Below are 23,955 nucleotides of genomic sequence, written 5' to 3' on the forward strand. Positions count from 1 at the left end.
AAAATGTCTTTAGTAAGAAGCTTAATAGTCCTAGAGTAGTCGTTCTTAACTGGTGGTGATTAGCCTCCCAGTAAATATTTGGCAATGTTTAAAGACATTTTTGATTGTCACAACTGGGACATTACTATTGGCATATAGTGAGTAGAGGCCAGGGATGCTGCTAAGTGTCCTACAATTCACAGGACAGGCCCAACCACAAAGAATTATGCAGTCCAAAACGTCAATAGTGCTGAAGGTGAAAAACCATAATGTGGGTTGTTTCCATTTTAAGACAGAGTAAACATTTGAATGCTTTAGGGAAAGGTCATTTGAAGATGAAATCATAGATGTATCAAACAGCTATCTACACAAATTGTCTTTTTTCTCACTTTAGATTTCCTGAATTCACAATAGTTTTCACCAGTACTTTTAATGTGTGCACTTTTTTTAACCCTAAATATGAACTTGTTAGATAAATATTAGGTGCTCTGTAGGGTTGGCCCTCTGAGAAGCACCTCCTCTGGGGGCCTGGCAGCATGGTAGAGTGAAATTCATAAAGATTGTGAAGTCAGATGGAACTGAATTTGAATTATGACTTAGCCACTGAAAAATTGTATAGTAACTGTGCAAGTTACATAGCCTTGCTTCATTTGTTTAATTTAAAAAAAAAAAGAAGAATATTACCTACTTCAGAGAGTTTTCATGAAAACTAAAACTACATATGTATAGCAGCTGGCACAGAGTAGGATACAGAAATAGTGATCACTATGATGAAAAGTGAACTGTAGATACAGAGGTGAGACATGACTTGTCGTATCTCCCCAGGTAGTATGCCTTTGCATCTTCTTTTGTGTATCATCTTGTATGACATTTCCAAATTATTAACTGCCAGTATTACTTAATTTTCAATTAAGTTGGCATACAATATTATATTAGATTCAGGTGTACAAGATAGTGATTAGACATATACATAACTTACAAAGTGATCATCCTGATATATCTAGTACCCATATGACACCATACATGGTTATTACAATGTTATTGACTTTATTCTTTATGCTCTACTTTGCATCACTGACTGCTTTGTACTTTTTAATCCTTTCCCCTTTTTCACCCGCTCCCACCCCAACTCCCCTCCCAACCCAATCATCAAAATGTTCTCTGTATCTATGAGTTTGTTTCTGTTCTGTTTGTTTGTTCGTTTTGTTCTTTAGATTCACATGTAAGTAAAATCATACGGCATTTGTCTTTCTCTATCTGACTTACTCCACTCAGCACAATACCCTCTAAATCCATCTGTGTTGTTGCAGATGGCAAGATTTCATTATTTTTTTATGGCTGAGTATTAAACCATTGTATATATGTACCACCTCTTCTTTCATCCATTCATCCATTGATGAAGACCCAGGTTGCCTCCATATCTTGGCTATTGTAAATAATGCTACAATGAACATATGAATTCACATGTCCCTTCAAAGTAGTCTTTTGGGTTTCTTCAGACAAATACCCAGAAGTGAGATTACTGGGTCCCTCTTTGTCTTTTGTTATAGCCTTTGTTTTAAAGGCTGTTTTGTTTGGTGTAAGTATTGTTACTCTACTTTTTTGTTTTGTTTAGTTTCCATTTTCATGAAATATCTTTTCTCTTCCCTTTACTTTCAGTCTGCGTGTATCTTCCAACCTGAAGTACGTCTCTCGTAGGCAGCATATATAATGATCTTATTATCTTTTCCATTCAGCCACCCTATCTCTTGACTGGAGCATTTATTCTATTTACACTTAAAGTAACCGCTGATAGATCTGTAGTTATTGCCATTTTATTATTCATTTTTTTATTGCTTTTTTCTTCTTCTTAAAAAAGTACCTCTAACATTTTCTGTAACACTGTTTTGGTGTTGATGAAGTCTTTTAGCTTTTTCTTGTCTAGGAATCTCTTTATCTGTCCTTTAATTCTAAATGATAGCTTTGCTGGGTAGAGTAAATTTGGTTATAGGTCCTTGCTTTTCATTAATCCCTCTGACCTGCAAAATTTCTGTTAGGAAATCAGCTGATGGTCTTATGGGAGCTCCCTGTAGGTAACTAACTGCTTTTCCCTTGTAGCTTTTAAGATTCTCTCTTTGTCTTTAATCTTTGGCATTTTAATTATAATGTGTTTTGGTTTGGATTCATCTTGTTTGAGACTCTCTGAGCTCCCTGGGCTTGTCTACTTCCTTCACCAAGTTAGGGAAGTTTTCCATCATTATTTCTTCAAATAGGTTTTCAATTTCTTGCTCTCTCCCTTCTTCTAGTGCCCCTTTGATGCAAATGTTGGTACACTTGATGTTGCCCCTTAAACTATCCTCATTTTTTTAGATTCTGTTTTCTTGCTGCTGTTCTGGTTGGGTGTTTTCTACTACCTTATCTTCTAAATTGGTGATTCAGTCCTCTATTTCATGTAATCTATTGTTGATTCCCTCTAACGTAGTCTTCATTTCAGTTATTGTATTCTTCTTTTCTGACTAGTCCTTTTTCATGTTTTCTATTTCCATTTTTATGTTTTCTATCTCTTTATTAAAGTTCTCACTGCATTCATCTACTCTTCCTCTAAGTTCATTGAGCATTCTTATAACCAGTATTTTGAACTCTGTATCTGGTAGATTGCTTGTCTCCATTTTGTTTAGTTATTTTTCTGGGGCTTTGTTCTCTTCTTTTATTTGGGACATGTTTCTTTGTCTCCCCATTTTGGCTGTCTTCTTGTGTTTATTTCTATGTATTAGGTAGGGCTGCTCTGTCTCCCGATCTCAGTAGAGTGGCTTTATGTAGTAAGTGTCTTGTGGAGCCCAGTGATGCAGTTTCCCTGGTCACCTGACCCGGATGCTCCAGGTGTATCTTTTGTGTGAATTGTATATGCCCTTCTATTCCAGTTGAGCCTTGATTGATGTTTGTATGTCAATGAGAAGGATTGATCCATGGGCTAATCCATAGTGAAGACTGGCTGTTGACTACAATGGAGGAGCTGTTGCGCAGGAGCAGCATTTGCTTTAGCAGGGCTCTGGTGCCTGCCCAGTCTGCCCTTTGGATGTGTTGTCCTCAGATATGGCCCTGGGTGGTGCTCCAGCTCAGTCTGAAGCCAGGTACCCAGCAATCCAGTTCTGAGCCACCTGGTATGAGCCACCAAGCAATCTATAGGTGGCCACCGCTAAGCTGGGCTTGGAGTTGATGCAAGAGGCCAAGCCATGAACTGAAGTCAGTTGCCACTAGTGCCTGACTTGGGGTTGCTTAGCAAGAGGGATGGGACATGCTGAGGCCAGATGCTGCTTATTTGAGATTTGTGAACTTTTGAGAGATTTTAGGAAAGTCCAGAGCATGAGCCAAGATAGGCCATTTGTATGGAAAAGCCACTGGAAGAGGCTTGGGTGAGCCCACATGAATCTCAGGGAATCATTAGGGGAGGGCACCCAGTGTTAGCCAGATTGATATAGACTCAGATATGGCAGCACCTGAGCCTGAAAACTGGGTTGATAAAGGGCTCAACAATGAAATAGTGGATCCTGCCAGCACTTCCGTCTGGGACAAAGCTTCCCCTTTAGCACTCGCCCCAAACCCAGACAACTGAGCTCCTCCCCATATGTCCCTGACACCCTCCAAGCTGCTTCCCAGGACTGGAGCTCAGAGTGATTGAATAAGTCCATGAACAGGCCCTTTCAGAGGATTGCCTGGTACTTCAGCAGCCCTCCTTCTCACTCAGCCACAATCTTCACTGGTTTTCACAGTCAAAAGTCATGGAGACTTCTCTTTCTGGCATCCTGGGCTAAGGAGCCTTGTCTGGGGCTGGGACCGCTGGCTTCTCCAGGGGGACCCCCATGGCTGATAGATCCCTCCTGAATTTTAACCACCACATGTGGGTGTGGGACCAGCCTGTTCTGATCTCTGCCCCTCCTACCAGTTTGGGGGGGGCTTTTTCTGTATGTCCTTAGTTGTAGGACTTCTCTTCAGTTAGACTTCAGATGATCCTCAATGATGATTGTTCTGTAGTTTAATTGTAATTTTGATGTGATCATGAAAGAAGGCAAAGACAGCATTTACCTACTCCACCATCTTGACCAGAAACTGGAAACACTCATCAAATTTAAAGTTTCAATTACAAATTGGAAAGAAAGTTTATGTTTTCTCCTTAGAAAACCAAAGCGTTCATTGGTATTGCCATTGAGTTAGAATTTCTACTCCATTTTCCTTCACACAGATATGTGCTTTCCAACTTTCCACCTTTACTAATCTCAAGAGCATGCTTTAACCACATCAGTGACCTCATATGTGTTGAATGCTATTTGCATATTCTCCCTCAAAAAAAAAAAAAAAAAAAAAGCCATAGCTCATGATTCTATATATCTGCTGGGTAGTAAACTATTTTCAGGTGAAAGACCTCTATATTAATGTGGCCAATGTTACTATCTGTGTGAGCATGCTACCTCTAGTGCGCCTATTTAAATGTGGTGACCTATGTTTGATAAATTTGTTCAAATTAATAACATGTAACTATTGCTAGCAGAATGAAATGATTATTTTAAGCTGACTGGAGTGTTCAATCTATCTCAGTCAATTTGCAAAGAGACTACACCTTTTTGAGCTTTGGTTTGATAAGTCACAGGGTCAGAATACTCCATTACCTGTCTTTACTGGCTAGACGAAAGAGTTGTTTACATTGCTTTCTTTTACCTTATTCTCCTTTTTTTGTAAGTAGCTTTCATGGGGTGCTAATTGGGGAAACAAGAGAGGGAGAGTAAGGCTACAGAGGCTGCATTATTTCCCTTGCCCTTCCTAATTTTTATCATCTCTATCTTCTCTTATCAGTAGGCACTAAGGACACATTTGAACTTTGCTTAAATGAATACATCAAATGGAGTACAGTATAGAAACTGTGCTTGAATCTTATTCACCTTTGCATCCTCAGGACCTAACATAAACCTTGGCTACACAGCCTAACAAAAATTTGTTGAATGAATAATAAACACACTGCTGCTACCTGTACAGTAAGATTCCCTAAGAACCCAGAGCACAATACGGATCTGTATATTTTATTTTATATCAAATCTCTAGATTCAAGAATGATAATCAGTGATAAGCATATATCTCTAAACAACATTTCATTTTACATTTCTAATGAGTATGGAACATCAAGGGATTTGTTGTTAATAATTCGTATCTTTATGAATGCATTTAGCTATTGCACAGACTTTCCATTACTTTAGCTACTTGTAAAATAATTCCAAATAAGCTTTATCAGATTTTCTAAGAAAGACAGCTCTGGAAGAGTCTCTTTGCTTGAAATAGGCCACAAATGAGGTTGACATGAAGAATGTTCTTGCAGAAGCAACTTGGAAAGACAAATAGTGCAAGTGAATTCATTATATCTCACCTCTTCCTCCTCTGCTCTTCTGATAATTCTGTTTTGCTTAATGTTTTGAATATTTAATACTATGCTAATTTTCTCCATTCAATGTCATTTCTGTTTTAGAGAAAATTTTATAGAAGTCATTTCGTCACCATTTAAAATAAATAGAGGTGGTATTAGGGACATTTGCATTGTTTGAGATTATTGTGAAACTCAAAAATTATTTTTCTTTCTCTATGGATTTTTTTTAATGTTTAAAGGCAGTGACAACTACTAATAATGTATTCATTTTTCTTTCTTTTTAAATTCCAATTTTAGGTAGGAAGAGAAAATAAGATTTCACTGGGGCAGAGAGTTGTCAAAGCTGACGTATGTCATAATTACCTTGATAGTATTATTTGAACATTGATGCAGTCAAAAAACAGTATCTTCCAGAATTCAAACACATGGGGACAGGATCGTTTTTATATATTATAAAAAATTAACATTGGTCTGTGATTTAACTTTCTAATTTTTCTATTAGTCTAAGCCCCCAGCAAAAATAATCTCTTGCTCAAAATAACATTCTACTCAAATTCATACTCACTTAAGTATTTATTCAGGCACAATTTGGTCTGGAATGACTTTGGAAAAAAGAATTGATAGCATCTTAGAATGTCACAGCTGAGTGACAGTTAGAGCTCATCTCATCTACGTCCTAACTTTATTGGCAAGAAAACAAAGGCCTAGGAGGACAAAGTCATTTTCCCATGCTGCACATGTTAATATTAAAACAAAACGATGCCCTTTCCACTCTACCAAGCAGATTAGCATTCTGGTATATAGATTTTTTTTCAATTCTATATGTTTAAAACAGACTCTCATCTTACCACAAATCTTGTACAAAATATGGACCTTCATATATAAATCAAAGTAACCCAATGTTCAGTTCTCACCATATCATAAATTTTATCTCATAAAGGTTGTGTGGGTGAACATGATAAATATAAATTATATAAAACTTTTTAGAACAAAGGTTTCGCTGGTGGAAGCAATTTTAAATGTTTCAGGTAACATTTACTATAAAAAGAAAGATTAACGTATTCCAGAATTTTGCATTTATTTTTTTCCTAAGGCTAATAGAGTATGAATCCTTGGTATGCATATTTGCATCAGTGATGATTTTGATGGGCTAGCTCTTTCTAAGGAAATAACTAATGTAGATCTTTTCCAAGGTTATGTCATGTTCAAAAAAATCTCCTAATTTTCACAGCAATGAGAAAATAGTGTGTTTAGCAATATGCTAATTGCTAATTGAGCTTCATAAGGAAATGAGGTGCATCTGTAGGTAGGAGGAAGGGAACAGTTATAATAGTTGCAGCTGGAGGTGAGTTAGGAGGAAATTTCATGGGAGATTTTACAGATACAAAGGATGGTCGTACTGTGGGGCGTGGCTTAGTTCGCTTCCTGCTTTTAAAAACTTCTGTTATCAGCACTTTCATCCTACTCAGAGCATCTTACTTTCCCATCCCAATCTTCCACCCCATCCCAGGCCGTTTCAACTATAAGCCCTGGTGAAACATAACAATAGGTAAATACACTACTTGTAAATTCTTAACCTAGGAACTGAGAGTGCTTACTTAACATTTACTGTATTTCATGAAAGCTGGGCATTTGTTGTCAACAGAACATATGACAATAAAATATATTTTCTGTAAAGTGTAAAGTAATTTTTAACAAATTAATGTCCAAAAGCTGGAAAAAAATAATCCATTTCCAAGTTCTCTGTAGCTTCAAAATTTAGCAGAATTTCTAAATTGATGTTTGGTAAGTTTTATTTGGAAAATCAGTGTTTTATTTTTATTTGGAGAATTTATTTTCTGAATTTATCTTTGGATTCAGATTGTTTCCCACATAAATAATGCCAAACTATAGCTTTTTTGTCTAAACAGTCTTATTACCTTAACAATTTTGGGGGAGAAAGTACAGAGTGCATGTTATTAAAATTTCAAAAATATTTTATTTTTTCAAGACTTTTAGAACTGGCCAATGAAAAAATTCAAGCACCACTTACAAAAATTTTTCTAATATCCTAAAATATATTCACAGACCATAGATCTATCAGTATATTTTATTTTAGAAAAAATGTAAGCCAAAACCCAGAATTTGCCAGTAAGTTATATTTAGCATGTTTTCCAAATACTAACTTGAGGCAGAAAATTTATTTTCAACCAGAAATATTATTTCATCTGTATAATTTTCCTTAAACACATCATCCTTTGAAAATATCTTTGCTTCTCCTATTTGAAAAAGGACATAGAGCAGAGCACCTTCTCTTTTGACAACAGCTGGGAAATTATGCATGCTTAATAAATAGTTATTAATTTGATTTGATTCGATTTAAACAACTTTTTTAAATTCAAAATAGTGTCATCTGGAATAATCATAGATATGACTTTGGTATTAGATTGGTTTAAAGAACATTAAAACCAAAGACAGAGATCCAAGATAACTTCTGAAATGTGTCTCCCAATGGGAGTGGTCAGACGCCATCCATCGGGACCACTCTCACTACCGCATGCCTCAGCTTGGTTATCCCAGGAAGTCTTAGGGAGTTGCTAAGAATAAGAGACACAAGCATGTTGGAAATGCTCTAAGGTTCTTTTTAATCCCTTCCCTCTACCTCTTTATCTTTAAATGGAAATAGTTAAAGAAAAGTTGCAGCAATGTTGTAAAGAACCAAGCAATGAATTGAAATTCAAAGCTCGAGGGTCTAAATCACAGCTCTTCCAGGAGTGGTTCTGGGATCATTGCAAAATTACTTGGCCTTTTTACAAGTTAGTTACTTCTACCTCCCTAATCTGTGAGATGGGACTAAACCTCCAAGGCCTTTTCCAGTTTCCAAACCCTGTAATTCAAACTCCTCATAAAAAATAAATGGAACTCTGCAATGTTCAATTTCTAAAGTCAAGTTGTAAAGGGTAGAGACTTTTTCATTAACAAATGCCAGAAGCTATATGAAACTTTGTGGGTGCTCAATAAATATTAAACAATCAATTTTATCTTTCATCTGCAAAATGGGGTGAGTAATGCTGACTTGTCTCACAGAATTTCATGTGAGAAATAATAAATGAGAACAAAGCACTTTTCAGATAATGAATAAGCTGCTTTAAAAGTTCTGAGGTCCAGCTAGATGATGCAAGAATAAAGCGTCTTTTTTATTATTACATCTGTGAAATGCAGCAGTCTTTTCATCTGTTTTAGAAGAAACAGTCATTATCCTTGCTTATCACTCAGAAGTCAGCATGAGTAATTTCTGTGCAAATGGAATTTTTCATGTGATTTTAACATTTATCACTTTTAACAAAACGCAACTTTTATCTCTACCTGATATCAAAATGGAATCATATCTTGATTTAAATAGTTTAATGAGGCATTCCATCAGCATTATACTACATTTCAAAAAGCATTATAATAATGCTTTTTGAAATGACTGATAAGCTTGCACAAATGAGAAAATTGTATATTTAATAATCTTTCTACTCAAAAATAATACAATTGAGGAATTGTTATAAAGGAAAATGATGTGTTACATTCTAGTTTCCTGGAGACTTCCACAGTTTGTTCTTTTTTTATGTTTATGTTGAATAAATAACATATGCTATATTTTTTACAGTGTTTCAACAAAAGGCAGCCAGAAGACAATCTGATGGTGACAAGTTCCATTGTCCTAGGAAACAAGGTACTGACATAAACTTCAGTTTATTTAATAATCTCTAAGAGTTAAAGAGGTCTTATGAATACTGAATAAAGTCTCCAGGGATAGAAGTAAATAATTGTATACTTGGTAGATTTTACTCTTAACTTAATGTCTTACCCAAATATGTTGCCATAATAAGATTAATGCAAGAAAATGCATTAATGGCAAGAAATGGTCTTGTGAGAACATTTGTGGTGATGAGGGTGTTATCAGAGCTCTAGAAATGTCAAGTAAGAAATTCTCTAACATGCATCAGAGACCATGCTTTCACAGAGGGAAGCCTCCAGAACTTACTTGGTTCAAGGAGATGATTGATTACACCAAAAATGACACTGGCATGGGTTTTCTATGCTCTACATTAAAATCAAGTCAAAGATTATACCCTTTTCTCATTATTTTACCTTCAGCACTTAAACCAACATTTTTTGAACAATTATTTGTCATGCAGAGAAGAGCTAAAAACTGTAGGTAGAGACATCTCACCCAAGACTATTTTCCTCTTGCTCTGCAAGGAGGCAGATGCCCTCAGTTTTCCCTGACACACTTGGTTCCTATTGAAAAGAGATTCTAGCAGATTACTTATTATAATTTTTTTCTGATAATAAGATTTTAGTTAAAGTTCAAAAATGAAAAATGTAAAAGGTGGCAGAAATAGAAGTAACCCTGGCTGGCTCTAATAAAAATCAGCATATACAGATGCTTTTAACCTCAACTCACTTTTGAAATAACTTCAGACCAAAATAATAATACCAGATAATTATTGAGAGAGGTGTTAAAACAAAACTATGAAATTATTTCACGGCAGCCCCTAAACACTCCCATAGTCAGCCTCCTTTTGTGGCATTGCGAAGATGGCTAGATACTGACTGCGCCAACTTCTAATACTCACTGAGCTATTAAATAGAGATCCTCAATGGACCTGCTCCTAGGACACCATGGATCATCCTCTAAACAAAGCTGTGTCCCTAAAATGAGTGTTCTTTATCCCTGACTTCAAGTGGCATTTCCTACAGCAGCGAGCTTATACCTTAAATATTCTTCCAGTTGAGTACATGGTGCTCAAATGCAACACATGATGAAGCTGAACTTTCAGTCTCCCATGAATCACTTGAATATTCTGCTTATGGATTTACATACAAAAAAATTCGATTGGACAGTTTTCTATTTCTACAGATTTCGTATTTGGAGGAAAAGATGTATCTTTTTAAGTCTGCTATTTTGCTCCCACTGTGCCTTTAGCTCTCTTAAGAAATAAATGAAGAATTCCATATGAGGTCATTATATAATTAAGGTCAAATAATCACTGAAGAATTAAACTAAGTAGAGGAGACTTTGTTCCTCTCTGTGCTCCCCGACATACCTCACAGAGGTTTGGAAAGAGTAAGGGTGAAGGATGCTTTGGGTTCTTTGAAAGAATATTTATCTGAAGCAATTTTTTATAAATTCTTTAATTACCATGTTTTTAAGTAATTTCTGTTAGAACTAGGGAAAATGTGAAGAAGGCCACAGTGGGTAAAGGAAAGTGACAAGTAGCAAGTGTAATGAAGAGATCTTGGAATGCTTGATCTTGTTGATTATTCTTCTGGTTATCCCACAGAGAGTAATATAAGGAAAGATCGCAAATGTCCATTAAGCCTAGACGAGCCCAATTATTATTCTACCATATATATAGAAAAATAGTCTCTTCTGTACCCGGTAACGAAAGGGGAAGAGAAAATAATGAAAGGAAACAAGGACCTAATTATAAAATATTTTATTGGATTAAAATCTGTCCATATCTTGTTTTGCTTCATCAAGGTCAATGATTACTAGATTCTTAAAACTCTTTGAGGGCTAGGAAACTGAAAATTTTAAACAAATTTTGTATGATTTTTTTTTTCTCTCTAGATATTTATATTCAACTTCTTGATAGTGTTTTCAATTAGTCACCTTAGAGCAGTATCCCTAGATACCTTACCCCTGGACGTCAGTAATTCCGCAGAACATAAAAACAAACAAAAACATTGTTCTATTTGCAAGGACTAGAGGAACATAAACCTCACGAAATGTTAAAAAACAAAAAACAAAAAAAAACCCTCTCTTATTACTGCAATCTGAGAAAAAGAAGATAAGAATAATCGGGAAGATTTTTAAATTAAAGAATTAAGTACCTCAAAGGGCTTACTCTGTACAACCATTTTTGCCTAAGCCTTTTAAGATTTGTATGACCATCCAGTCTATGTGACATACTAGGGAATCAAATCTGCTTATTTCTGAGTTGATGAATACTCCACATATCCTAGGATCTCATGGTGTAATAGGAAAAGCAGTACATGTTTCACCAATGATAACTTTATTTGGTAAAGAACAAAAAAGGCCCTTTTATGAGATGTTGTCGGAGTCCAGATTTTCTAATGGGACTAGATAGTTTCTCTACAAAAGGTTAAAGAAATTATTTAATTCTTTCACTATATGCTGGAAGAAAAAGTTTTACAAGAGCCAACCATTTTCCCACTGAAAGTACAAGTGTTTCAGATGCCCTTCATTCACAACTGCCAAGGGATTGCCAGGAAGTTACACTATTGCTAAATCAACGAATTTTCCTGAGGAACAGAAAAAAAAAGTAATTGGCACCATTTCCATTGAAACTCAACAGATTTCTTCAACTCAATTTTTGCTTCTTGAAAAAAATATAAGAAAAATGCTGAGGACTTTGGATCACAAATAAAAGTTTTCATCAAAATAGTTTTAAAATCAGTTTTCTCAAGTTGGTTTTAAAATTAGGAAATGGTATAATGGTGTCACAGAATATGCTGCTACCACACCTCTACTCCCTTCCCCCCAACCTCACAGGCCCATCAATAATAGTTTCTTCAACTCAAGACCTGAATTTTTTCAATAGTTTTGGAGTTGATCAGTTTTAAAGTCTGAGTCATGCTAACCAAACTCACAGAGGATTGATTTATAACCCTTAATTTCAGTCTATTAAATCTATACATCCCAGGGACTAGATTCTTTCCCAGTGACTAGACTATTTACATTCATCAGGCCTCTGCCAAATAATGAAGTTTCTATAAAATATAATTAGTAATTAGATGACTTGGAGGTGAACATTATCAAGCTAAAGGATGCTGGAGGAATATAAGGGCTGCTTCTTCAAGGACATGGAAATATCTGCTTAATTTTTCCTGCCTCGCAAAATCATATAATAGTCTAGGGTCAAGATTGCTCACATCTTCCAGACAGGTTAAATTTTTTTCTTAGATATATCTTTTTCTTGGACGATGCCAAGGGGACTTTTCTATCCTCACCAGAATCATCCTCATTTTATTGATGTAGTCTTACCTCAGACATGATAACATGACAACTGATGAGGTTTAATAGTCTTAACATCTAAACTGCCTCCCTGTGAATCATGAGTCATATCCACAAATCTCCTCGGCCACACAGTTCGATACTGAATTGCATCAAGGATGTGTTGTTGCTGCCAGTTTTAGAAGACAAATCATCTCTTTGAGAGGTGGAGTTAAGTGAGTTGCGGGAAGAGCACATTCACCCTGACCAACTGCCTATACCAGTGACTCCCAACCCTAGATGAGCATAAGAATTATTTGTAGACACAATAGAATATACAGATGTCAAGTGATAATGTACACCTGAAAATTATATAATTGTATTAACCAATGTTACCCCAATAAATCTAAAAAAAAGAATTATTTGTAGAGCTTCTAAAATGTGGTTGCCTAAGTCCTACTTTAGACATAGTCTAAAAGTGGAACATATAATAATAGAAATAAGCAATAATCTCAAAACCAACATACAAAAAATATTTAACCAAAAGAAACTGTTTCAGAAGCATATTATGGCCAAATTTGGCCTCTACATATGTTATATTTCCAAAATAATCTGTGCAATATGATTTTAATTTTTGCCATGTTTAAATCGTCTTTAAATCCATGTTTCATGTAAAAATTCAAATCTCCAACCACTTTCTTTTATATAATTGTATCATTTGCTATAAATGACTTTTGCTGCTATCATTGGTTAACATGCTTTCCATGTTGATTTCTTATATTTGAGACACATTTCTCTAAATTCATAATTCTATCAAAAGTGGAAAAATAAAGAATATATAAAGAGAATCGTGTTATCAATAAAATCATGAAAGAGAACATATTTACTTGTGATAATGAAAACTATTCAGATGTATTTAATAAGGAGGCACTAAAGCTTCTATGCTCAGTAATTCTAACTGCCCAGCCCCTGAAGGCTTATGAGTTTACAATTCCTCATGTAGTCTCTGCCCACTAATGCTTCATCTCTGGCCGCACAGTTGTTATTGGCTTGTCTTCTTGGGGAGGGTGAGATGCGCATTCATGGGAAAGATATAGTCGAGGAACATACCTTGCATGTGTTCCCTAAGTGCCCACTGTTGCAACAGTCTGATAAATGTTAAATAATAAAACTTTCTGTAAGTAGGAGACCTGGCGAAATGTGGATGATATTACCCTTATGTGGGGAAAAGAGAACGCTGGTCTCTGAGGTATTTCGATCAGGCTACTTTTGCTAGTACCAGATACATTAAAAAGAAAAGAAGGAAAATTATCAAAATGTGATCATATATACCTCATAAAAGAATAATGGCCTCAGTTCTCTTTTTCAGTGTAACTTATATTTCCATTTACCATATTGTTCACAAAAGCTTTTTTAACATCATACTTGGAAAAACTTTTTAATAACTGAGTTCTTGCCTAAAATGGTGATGTGTCAATAGCCCATATTGTGGCCTCTTAGCAATATTTGTAAAGGCAAGGCACCAAAAAAAAAAAAAAAAGAAATTCTTAGTAACAGAGAAAACAAAGGCTGGAAAAAGTTAATGCTAGAATCTGTAACTAATCCAATTAATTCTAAGGTTGAAAAAGGGGATTGAAATAAATAAAATCTGTAGTCTACCCACTGACCCATAGATATCGCTCGCACAAATGCAAATTTCTAAATTAGCTCCCCTCTCCAGCTCTGGTCTTTCTGTATACATGCAGAGAGTAGTCCTCCCAGTAGACAGTAAGGAAGAGGGATTTCATGTTACACTTTGCATCCTTAGACTCTCACGTAAAGCTCTGTAATGGAGGGAAGGGATGGTCAAGAAGAATTCTGTTAGTAATTTATACAGAGTTAGTACTTGCAAAGCTATCATTACATAAGGCCAAAGAATCACGTCCTACCTGTAGGTGACAAAGCTGCACTAGAACACAAAGAATAGACAGAAAAGATACACTGTGTTAACATGATTCTATAGATGTGTTCTCTTTCGAGAAGGATTGAGGAACAAGACAAACAAATAATATGAGAACTTAAAAAAAAAATCATTCCAGGGAAAGGAAGGAGAATTTTATCATGAAGTCTCAGGATAATTATGCTTCTGTAAACATTTATTTCATGAGTAAGACTGTCATTTATCATCTATCTTCCTCAAAGTTACCAAACTATCAACATGGAGATAATGGGAAATACACACACACACACACACACACACACACACACACACACGCACGCACAGAATAAGAACATTTCAACTAACAATTTATAATTATCTAAATGTGAAGCTTTTTACAAATATCGTAACTTTTTAGAAAATGTTTTAAGGCAATAATTATAAAAAGTATGGATTCTTTTTTATTTTAATTTATTAAATTTAAGCGAACTATTCAACTTTCAAGTTCGGTACTTGACAAAAATATGGGGAAGTCAAAATTTTTTGTTAGAAAATTGTGAACTTATAAATGAATTGAAAACCTATAGAAGAAACAGCAGCAGAAAGTGAGGGGTCAATGTCAGGCTGAGATGAAAACAAACAGGTGAGATGCCACAAAGCTTGTTACACACATTGGCTCCTTTAATCCTTGCAATAGTCCTGTAAGGAAAGTATTATTTATCTTGATTCTATAGACCAAAAAAAAAATGATGTCTATAAAGTTGGGGTGAAGCAGAGCTAAAATTTGTACCCATGCCAGGTCCGAATGTTATGTTATAACATTTTCTTTTATAAAAGATGCAGACTCAAATTTGGATAAAAGATACAAACTTTAGTCTGCTTTTAAAAACTATATCACCAAAAATGATAAAGAAAAGTTGAAAATTAATGGTGAGTAATGGTTGTTTAAGAAACAGAAATGAGTTTTTTCAATCTTAATTTTAGAAAAAAATAGAATTCAAGGCAAAATTACTTATTAGACAAAGAACATCATTTATTTAAATTCCAAAATCCAAATAAAAGTATGTCGTTTATCTACTTTTATGTAACAAATATTAAAGCATTAAAATATTTAAATAAAATATGGTAGAATAAAAGAATCTGACAAAACCACAGTAGTGTAAGAGATTATAAATACTTTCAATCTTTGATAAAGTAGTAAAAATACAAAAAATAAAAACAAAGGATAATAAATAAAAAATAGGATAATACTTAATGGACTATACTTTTCAAGATCTATAATTAATAATGTGATAATATGCTAGCTGATAAAATAAACTATAAAATATGACCTATTCAACCCACCTTCCGATCTCAATACAATATTTAAACTATTAATAACAGAAATTTAAATAAAAATGACTGAGAAAATTCTGAGAAACTCTAAAGACAAAGAAAAATTAAAGCACAGTTGATTGTTTAGAAAACAGCCCTACTAACTGTCTCTATAAGTAGAGGCAACATCATGGCCTTAAAAGCTTTAGTTATTAAAGAAGAGAAGGAAAACAAAGAAACTCTAGTAAAAAAAAAAAACGAAACGAAGCCTGTGAAATAAATTTAACAAAAGTTGAAATTTAATGGCAAAATTTAAAGAATTTCCAGATGTGAAAACACAAGAAATGTTGACTAAATCTAAAACTTCATTTTTAAAAGGAGTAAATTAGCAGGTTCCCTGGCAATCCCAATCAAGAGAAAACATCAATTTAAAAGATCAGTCATGAGAAGATGAGAGTATACAGAATCAGAGGGACAAGTTTTGCCACTGAGTTATTTCAAACTCAAGCACAAAATAATTTTTATATGAACCATGCCATATAATAGAAGTATTAATGTAATGTGCTAGTTATTTCATTAAGAAAAAATACAGGATAATCTTAGTTAATGAAGAAAAAAACAAAAAGACTGTTCAGCTATTTATAATTTTTAAAATGCTTACAAAATAAGAAAGAGGATAATTTCTCGACATGATCAGAAATATCTTGCTAGTTCAAGGGTAGACATAGTCTCCTTAAGGCTAGGAACAAGATAAGGATGCTTATTATCAACATTTTTACTTACCTTTATTCTGGAAAGTTCTAGCAACTGGAATAACATATGAATCTAAATAAAAAATGTTAACTGTTGGGAAGAAGAGGAAACATTTTTCATTATTTTTAGATTACATACGTACATGCCTAAAAAGCATGAAAGAATCAACTATAAGACTCTTAAAATTATTTAAAACTATTGAATATCATTCAGAAATAATTTGGGTTTGTTTGTTTGTTTGTTTGTTTGTTTGTTATGTACCAGCAATATTAGTTTGAAGACATCATAAAAAATACTTATTATATTTAATATTTATTTAATAATATTAAATATTTCAATAGTATTCAAAAATACTATTGAAAACACAAAAAGTTTCTATTCAGAGAGAGAGGCACACCATATTCCTGCATAGGTAGTTTAAATTCTTCCTAAAATGATTTATAGATTTAAAAAAATTTCACTTATTTTGAAAGGATTGAAAAAACTTTTCCTTAGGGGAAAGAACAACAATTTGGAAGAATGCTTTTAAATTCACAAAGAAGACAAATGAGAAGAGCTGAAACCAGGCAATCATTTAGGAAAATAAAAAGATAAAGGCAGTACCACTTACCATGTTATTAAAGTCTTTTACTTATATAGTGCTTAAGTCTATAGTATTTAGCATTATATTGGCATGAGAATCACTAGCAGTGAAAGAATGGTTTAGACTATAAAATTATTAAAGTTTTCTTGCTTTTTTTTACTTGAACAATACAAAATATTAACAAAAGTGTAATAAGACAGGCACTCCTTCATCATATCAGCGAGGCTGTATATCATATCACACTTCAAAGAAAGGAGATTGGCACTAAGTATCTAGCATTAAAAGTGTTTATACTCAAGAATTACACTTTTAGGAGTCTAGCCCAAGAAATTAATAGCAATACAGCCAAAGATTTATGTAAAAAACTTTTAAGCACCAATAATTCATAATCGTAAAAAGAATAAAAATTAGCCAACAGTGAGAGAATAGTTAAATATTTTATTGAATATACAAACTTCAGGATATAATATAGCTACTAAAAAACATATTTCGATGAATATTTAATAGCATGGAAACATTCTTAGGTTATATGAATAAGAGAAAAGAGCAGGAAACATACCAGTATAAGCCCAATTCGGGGGCAGGGAGAAGTACACTTAAAAAGAAAAAGCACCAAAACATTAACAGTCTTTATTTCTGAAGAGCATAATAATGATAGTCATTTTATTTTTTAGTACTTTTCTGAATTTTCTCAGTGGTGAGGAAGAGATTAGTTTTAAATCCCCAACAATTAAAGTGAAACAGCAAAGAATACACTGTTAATGGAAAAATTATTCTGATGCTTGTCTACTCTATTCAGGGGAACTACTGTGTAAGTATAGGGACCCCTGTGCCGTGGTTTTTCAGCAGAGGAGAGACGGGGGTCTCATATCTGAATGCAACAAAGAAAAGTGGGAATTTATAGCCAAGGAGTGTGTGAGGAGCAGGGAGTGGATAGAAAATTATTAAGAGGAAACATCACGGGTAAGAGAGAGTCTAGTTAACCTGACCTAACAAGATTCCTGCTGAACGCAGGCCAAGGTGATCAGGCATGACTTGGAGGGTAATGGAAGCTTCTAAGGAAGCTGATCAGATATTGAGGGCAATCAGATTTTGAGGATGGGAGATTCCAGCTAAACCAATTTGTGAAAATTGGGCAACACAAAGAAAAACAGAAGGTGAGGCCTAGTTGGGAAGAGGACTCAGTGGAGCCAGACTAAAATTTAGTCAGTGAGAGACTCTGTCATATGCAGCCCAAAGTTGAGGAAATGTGGAGCTTTTGCTTAGAACTTACAACTTACAACTTACAACTTAGAACTTACAAATAAATCAGTACTCCAGATATCTCTTAATCTGCCCATGTGGACCTAAGTTTATTTACCTAATTCCTTTCTATGAAACATAAAAAATAACTTCAGATTTAAATCTTGGTCACTGTTTCTTTAAGTCCTATTACTGACAAGTTCTTTCCAATTGCTCACAAAATAATTTGGTGAGATGGTACGGTAGGATAAGGCATAGTATAGAATATCTGGCATGGCTTAGAATGGCATATATTTCATGGGGAAACCTATTAGCAAAGTGGAAGAAAATTTTATTATTTTGAAAACAATATATAGTATTATTATAGAAAATTGGAAATTATTTACTTCCGATAATACACAATAGAACAACTTGTGTCATCTGTAAAAATTTCTTTTCATGCTTTACTATATATATGTTTATAATGTTAAAATTGTACTGTATATACAATTTTGTTTCCTGCTTTTGTGCTTGTCATTATATAATAAGCACTTTCTATGTTGCCACATGGTCTTTTTAGTTGTTATTTTAATGACTTCCTAATGTTTATTAAGTAAATATTTCATATTTCAAATCTCATTGTTGGGCAATCAAGTTGTTTCCTTTCAATTTTTCAGTAAAAATATGTTCTTCTAGCCAGCCACTCAGTAAGTAGCATTTTAATAAAAAGCCCAATTTGCTTACTTATCTAATCTATAGATTAATATACTCACCGCAATGGGTTACTTGATTTTTATATGACCAACATTTGTTCAAATGAAAAATCTTATAGCGAGAAATAATCCAAAGCAACTAAAACTTTAAATACTATAGTGTGTCTTAGAGCTTTTACAAGACCATGTCTGCAATATGTACAGTTGCTTTTTGATGAAATTATGTTAAACCCATACTGATTCTTCTGAATATAAACTAATAATAAATATAAGATTGAGGAAGAAAGAAAAAATCCTTCCATCCCCCATAAATAGTAATCTAAATGCAATAATCAATTTTGCACACCCTACCCAAAATTGCACATTTCAGTTTAACTAGTCTGTCCTTAGGAAGACAGATAGTAGAGTGCCTAAATCATTTTTCTTTGCAACTTATCATGCCTAATAGTAATTTATCAAGCAATTTCCTTTTGTCTTTTTAGTGTGAAAAAAAGTAAAAGCAGATGTATGGAAAATTAGTCTAATTTTCAGGATTCGATACATAGAACTAACTGCTGCTGCTCCTAAATTTTGTTCTTTTGTTCTCTCTGCACGACCACCCAAAACTGAATCTCTTTTCTTCCTACAAAATAAAAGTCATCTTACTTATATTTTAGTAGCTAAAATTGAAATATGAAGGGGTAATCGAAATGAATATTATTAAAAAGATTCATTATTTTTCGAATTCAGCTAAACCTGAACATATAGCAAAACCAAAGCTGGTATGGTTTTCTGGGAAGACTTTTCTTGCAATAAATTCTACAAAAGCAGATAATTCAGCTGCATGGGTTACTTGAGATAAAAATAGATTCACACGTAGGCAAAGAGGATGGAAGTGAGGTGCTAGTTAAATGGCATATCTGTTAAATGATGATGCTAACCCTCCACACTGTGGCAGGAACAGCAGGTAGAATTCTACTGCAAACTGCACCTCACGAATTGAACTGCAGTGTGTGGAGGCCAATAAAAAACAAATGGTGCAAGAAGCAAGACCTCAATTGTTATCTATGCTTTTGGCTGCTGAACCAGTGAGCCCTGTGGCTGATTTGTGCTTCTCCAATTTCCCCGAGATTTCATGCTCCATCATCCCTGAAGGAAGACCTTTAGAGTACAGTATCTGTTGACATCTTGTTGGTTCTGGGGGAATATGACTTCTGAAGAGAAAAAGTAAGCCAAGAAACATCCATGGGAATCAGCATGATTGGCCATGTAGCAGTTTTATGTGCATATGAATCTTCCAGAAAGGAACCCTTTCTTTGTCCCTGTTCCAAGATTCCCTGTTAGAATCCTCTTCAAAACTGTGAGCAACATCAGAGGTCATTCCAAGACAGTCCCGAGGCTCAAGTCCCCTTCACATACTTAAACTTGCTATCAGGTACTTGAAACGTCTCTTTTCCAGACTAGCCAATCCTAACACTATCCGAGAATCCTTATTACTATAAAATTTGAATACCCTCCCCATTTCCCCAGTCCTCATCTTCTCTGGATATGGTCTAGTTGGCCTATTTCTTTCTTGAAGAAGGGACTCCAGTAAGAAGTGATGTCTCCAGGGACAACTCCTTAGCACACTTGAGCAGGACTACCTATTCTCTCCTTCTAGAGTCAGACATATTTAGAACTGACAGTGCATAAGACATGTGCTGCTGCTGCTGAGTTGCCAGTCCCTCCTGAGATTATACAGTAAGTATGTTAGACTTAATAGAACTATATAAATGAGAAGGTTCAGACTCCAATGAGTTTGGCAGCCAAGCAGGTAGCACAAGTGAGATGTCATCCAGTGACTATCAGGAGTGACAGGGATTGGAGTAGCCAGGAGAGCATGTAGCATCCCTAAAGGCATCCAGAGGGTTCATGTATGTCTTTAAACACCATGTGACACAAATAAAACACTGAATTCACCCACAGTCTACAACTTATTACCACTATACTTCAGGCCAGTCTCTGGGGTAGCATTAGCAGCCACACTTGAGAAATTGGGCCACCCAATGTTTTCATTCTGCTGAGCAAATAATACACGGCATGCTTCAATAATATACTCTTTTGAAAAGGAATCAATTTATTACAAAATGACCGGCAATTATTTACTTTATATATTTCAGGAAAAACTTTCAATAATTCTAAACCTCTCACAACGTTTGGATATGGGTTGACATCTCTTTTCCCAGAGCTAAAGAGATTATGTTATTCTACAAATATTTATTATTAATAATAATGTTAGCATTTATTTAGCCTAGTATGTGGCAGGCACTGTGCTAAGTATTTTACTCACATTATTAAAAGTAATCCTCACAAAAGAACATGCAATTGGCAGTGCCCACAGCTAGTGCAATGCGGAATTTTTGTTTCTGCTCTTTTTCTCCTTGTCCCGTTATGTTTTTCAGTGATGAGACACGTCTTTTTTGCCCATAACACTAGGTACTAGGCACAACCATCCTTAGAAATAAACTCATTAAAAAATTTCTATGATTTATTCTATAACTACTCACAGACTGGTAAGAACGAGAAACTCAAGCTGCTTATTTCTTAGAGTGCTTTTTGTATTCAGTTGTTATACATTGACTTCTTGCTAAAATACCCTCCCCTCATATTGCAGACAGAGCTCGGATGGAGAATCAAGCCTTTTCCACCAGGAGGAGCTACCTGGCCGATGGACAGAAAGAACTCATCCTCCTGCAGGAGAAAGTGAAGAATGGGAAACTATCTGTGGATCAAGCCCTAGAGAAGTTTAAACACTGGCAGATAGGAAAGACCGGCCTGGAAGTGATTCAGCAGGTAATGCTGACCCCAGTCGTTTCTGAAACATTCCCTCACTTGCAGAGCTCCTAGCTTCTTTGTAAATGTTTAGTCTACATAAGAAATACAGGTAACTACTTTTTTGTTTTTAAATAGACACACACACACACACACACACACACAAAGATGTTTTTCAAACAAACAATTGAAAATTTGAAAGTATCCAGACTTTATTTAACAAACCATTGTTGAACTCAATGCTGGGACCCAGCATTTCAGAGCTAATACATAACTTCCTTACAAGTCTGTCCTTAGTGTAGTGAATGTTTAATGAATTTTATTGTTGAAAGTAAGGTGAAGCATCTTTATACTAACACAGGCTCTGCATTCCAAAGAGTATATTATGTAGGCCAATGTAGACCAAAGAAAAAAGAAAATTATTGAAATCTTATCAAACAATAGTACTAAATAAAATGTAATAAGTATTATTTTCTCTTCCTCTTTATATATATATATATAGAGAGAGAGAGAGAGAGAGAAATGACGCCAAGAGCATTAACTTCAGATAAATTAGACTTCTCTTCTATAAATATAATTTATGTCCTGAGAGGTAATTTGAAGTAGGTGGTTCAGAAATGAGAATGAAAACAAAATATGCCATATACACTCTGACATTCGTCACTGAGGGGTATCAGAGCCTCATTCTACATATCTCATGGGTCTTTCTACTCTCAGAACATTCCAACAGTTTTTGTCTTCCCATCATTTAAAGCCCAAGGACCTTAGAAACCAGTCGTCAGGCAGCTATTTGATGAAACATTTAATTACCTGGCTTAGGCTAATGTATACATAATCATTAGTAGCTCACTGTGCTATCTTTCCCAAGAAATCGTTTTTTTATTTAAAAACGATGCTTTGGAAAATATTTTTAAACAACAGAAAAGTTAGTCCTCATGGTGAAATTTAAACAATGTGGCCTATAGGCAGGAGATAGTTTAAGCGAGGGGACTCTCCCAGTACATCTGAGAGGACTCCTTGAACCACCTATCTCTAAGGGCAGCTCTGGCTGTGGGTTGGTCACTAGACATGGTCCAGATTTTGCAGTGCTAGGCAAGGGCAGTTATTTTGCTAAACAAATGCAAAAGAATGCTAATTGTAGAGTTCTGCAACTGATCGCTGTTCATCTTCAGAATTACATTGCTTCTCAATCCATGCCATCGCCATCAAACATCCCTCTTATCCTGAAATGGGTATAATGTGCTTAAGTGCAGATGTATAAATCACTTTTCTAGCAATGCCAGATTATATAAATTTTGTTGCATTGTATCCTCTTAGACTGTTCAGTAATCGTTTATAATTTAGAGTAATCCACCGAAATATTTTCTTGGAAAGATTTTGCTGGTTGTTTTATTAAACCCTGGGGTATTTCTATTTTGTTTGTGTATTTATTTATATTCAATATTGTTTTAGAAAGAATTTAAGATGGTCCATACTCACTACTTCAAGACTGATTTTACTTATCTAATATTTAGGGACAATAGGATAATGAATATGGTTAGTGTTGATACAAAACAAAACAAATTTAACCTGTAAATGCAAAAACAGGCACTAAGGCTACTTTCCGTGACAGCCAAAAGTTTAGTAACTCTGAATATTGTTTGAGGTGTCGGTCAGTCCTTTTCCACTTTTTTTTTCATCTTTGTTTAAATATAGTTGACATGTAGCATTGTGTAAATTTAAGGAGTTCAAAGTGTCGATTTACTTATATATTGCAAAATGGTCACCACCATAGTGCTAGCTAACATTCCCATGTGTCACATAATTACCATTTATTTTTTGTGGTGAGAACATTTAATATCTGCTTACTTAGCAACTTTCAAGTATATAATAACAGTAGTGTCTACTATAATCACCATGCTGCACGTTAGAGCCCCAGAACTTATTTATCTTATAACTGAAAGTTTGTACACTTTGACCAACATCTCTTCTTTTCTCCCACCCCCCAGTCCCTGGCAACCACTATTCTGCTCTCTGTTTCTATTTTTAAGTTGTTAGATTCCACGTATGAGTGATATCATACAGTATTTGTCTTTTTCTGATGATCTTAATGCCCTCAAGTTCCATCCATATTGTCACAAATGGCAGGATTTCCTTCTTCATGGCTGAACAGTGTTCCATTATGTATATATCTATGTTCTTTATCCGTTCACCCATTGATGAACACCTGGGTTGTTTCCATATCTTGGCTAAAGTGAATAATGCTGCAGTGAACATGGGAGTGCAGATATATCATCAATATCCTGTTTTCACTTCTTTTGGATA

General features: G+C 34.7%; 1 protein-coding gene across 1 annotated transcript in view; it reads left to right on the forward strand.

Moving 5' to 3' along the window:
- The window catches only part of BANK1 (B cell scaffold protein with ankyrin repeats 1), a 267,758-nt gene that overhangs the window by 232,212 nt on the left and 11,591 nt on the right, over window positions 1-23,955 (forward strand). The window contains exons 11-12 of the mRNA XM_039848882.1: window positions 9,003-9,068; window positions 21,494-21,672. Coding sequence (XP_039704816.1) covers window positions 9,003-9,068; window positions 21,494-21,672 — 245 coding nt within the window. The remainder of the gene's footprint in view (window positions 1-9,002; window positions 9,069-21,493; window positions 21,673-23,955) is intronic.

Source organism: Pteropus medius, unplaced genomic scaffold, assembly GCF_902729225.1.
Source record: "Pteropus medius unplaced genomic scaffold, Ma_sr-lr_union100, whole genome shotgun sequence".
Lineage (NCBI taxonomy): Eukaryota > Metazoa > Chordata > Mammalia > Chiroptera > Pteropodidae > Pteropus > Pteropus medius.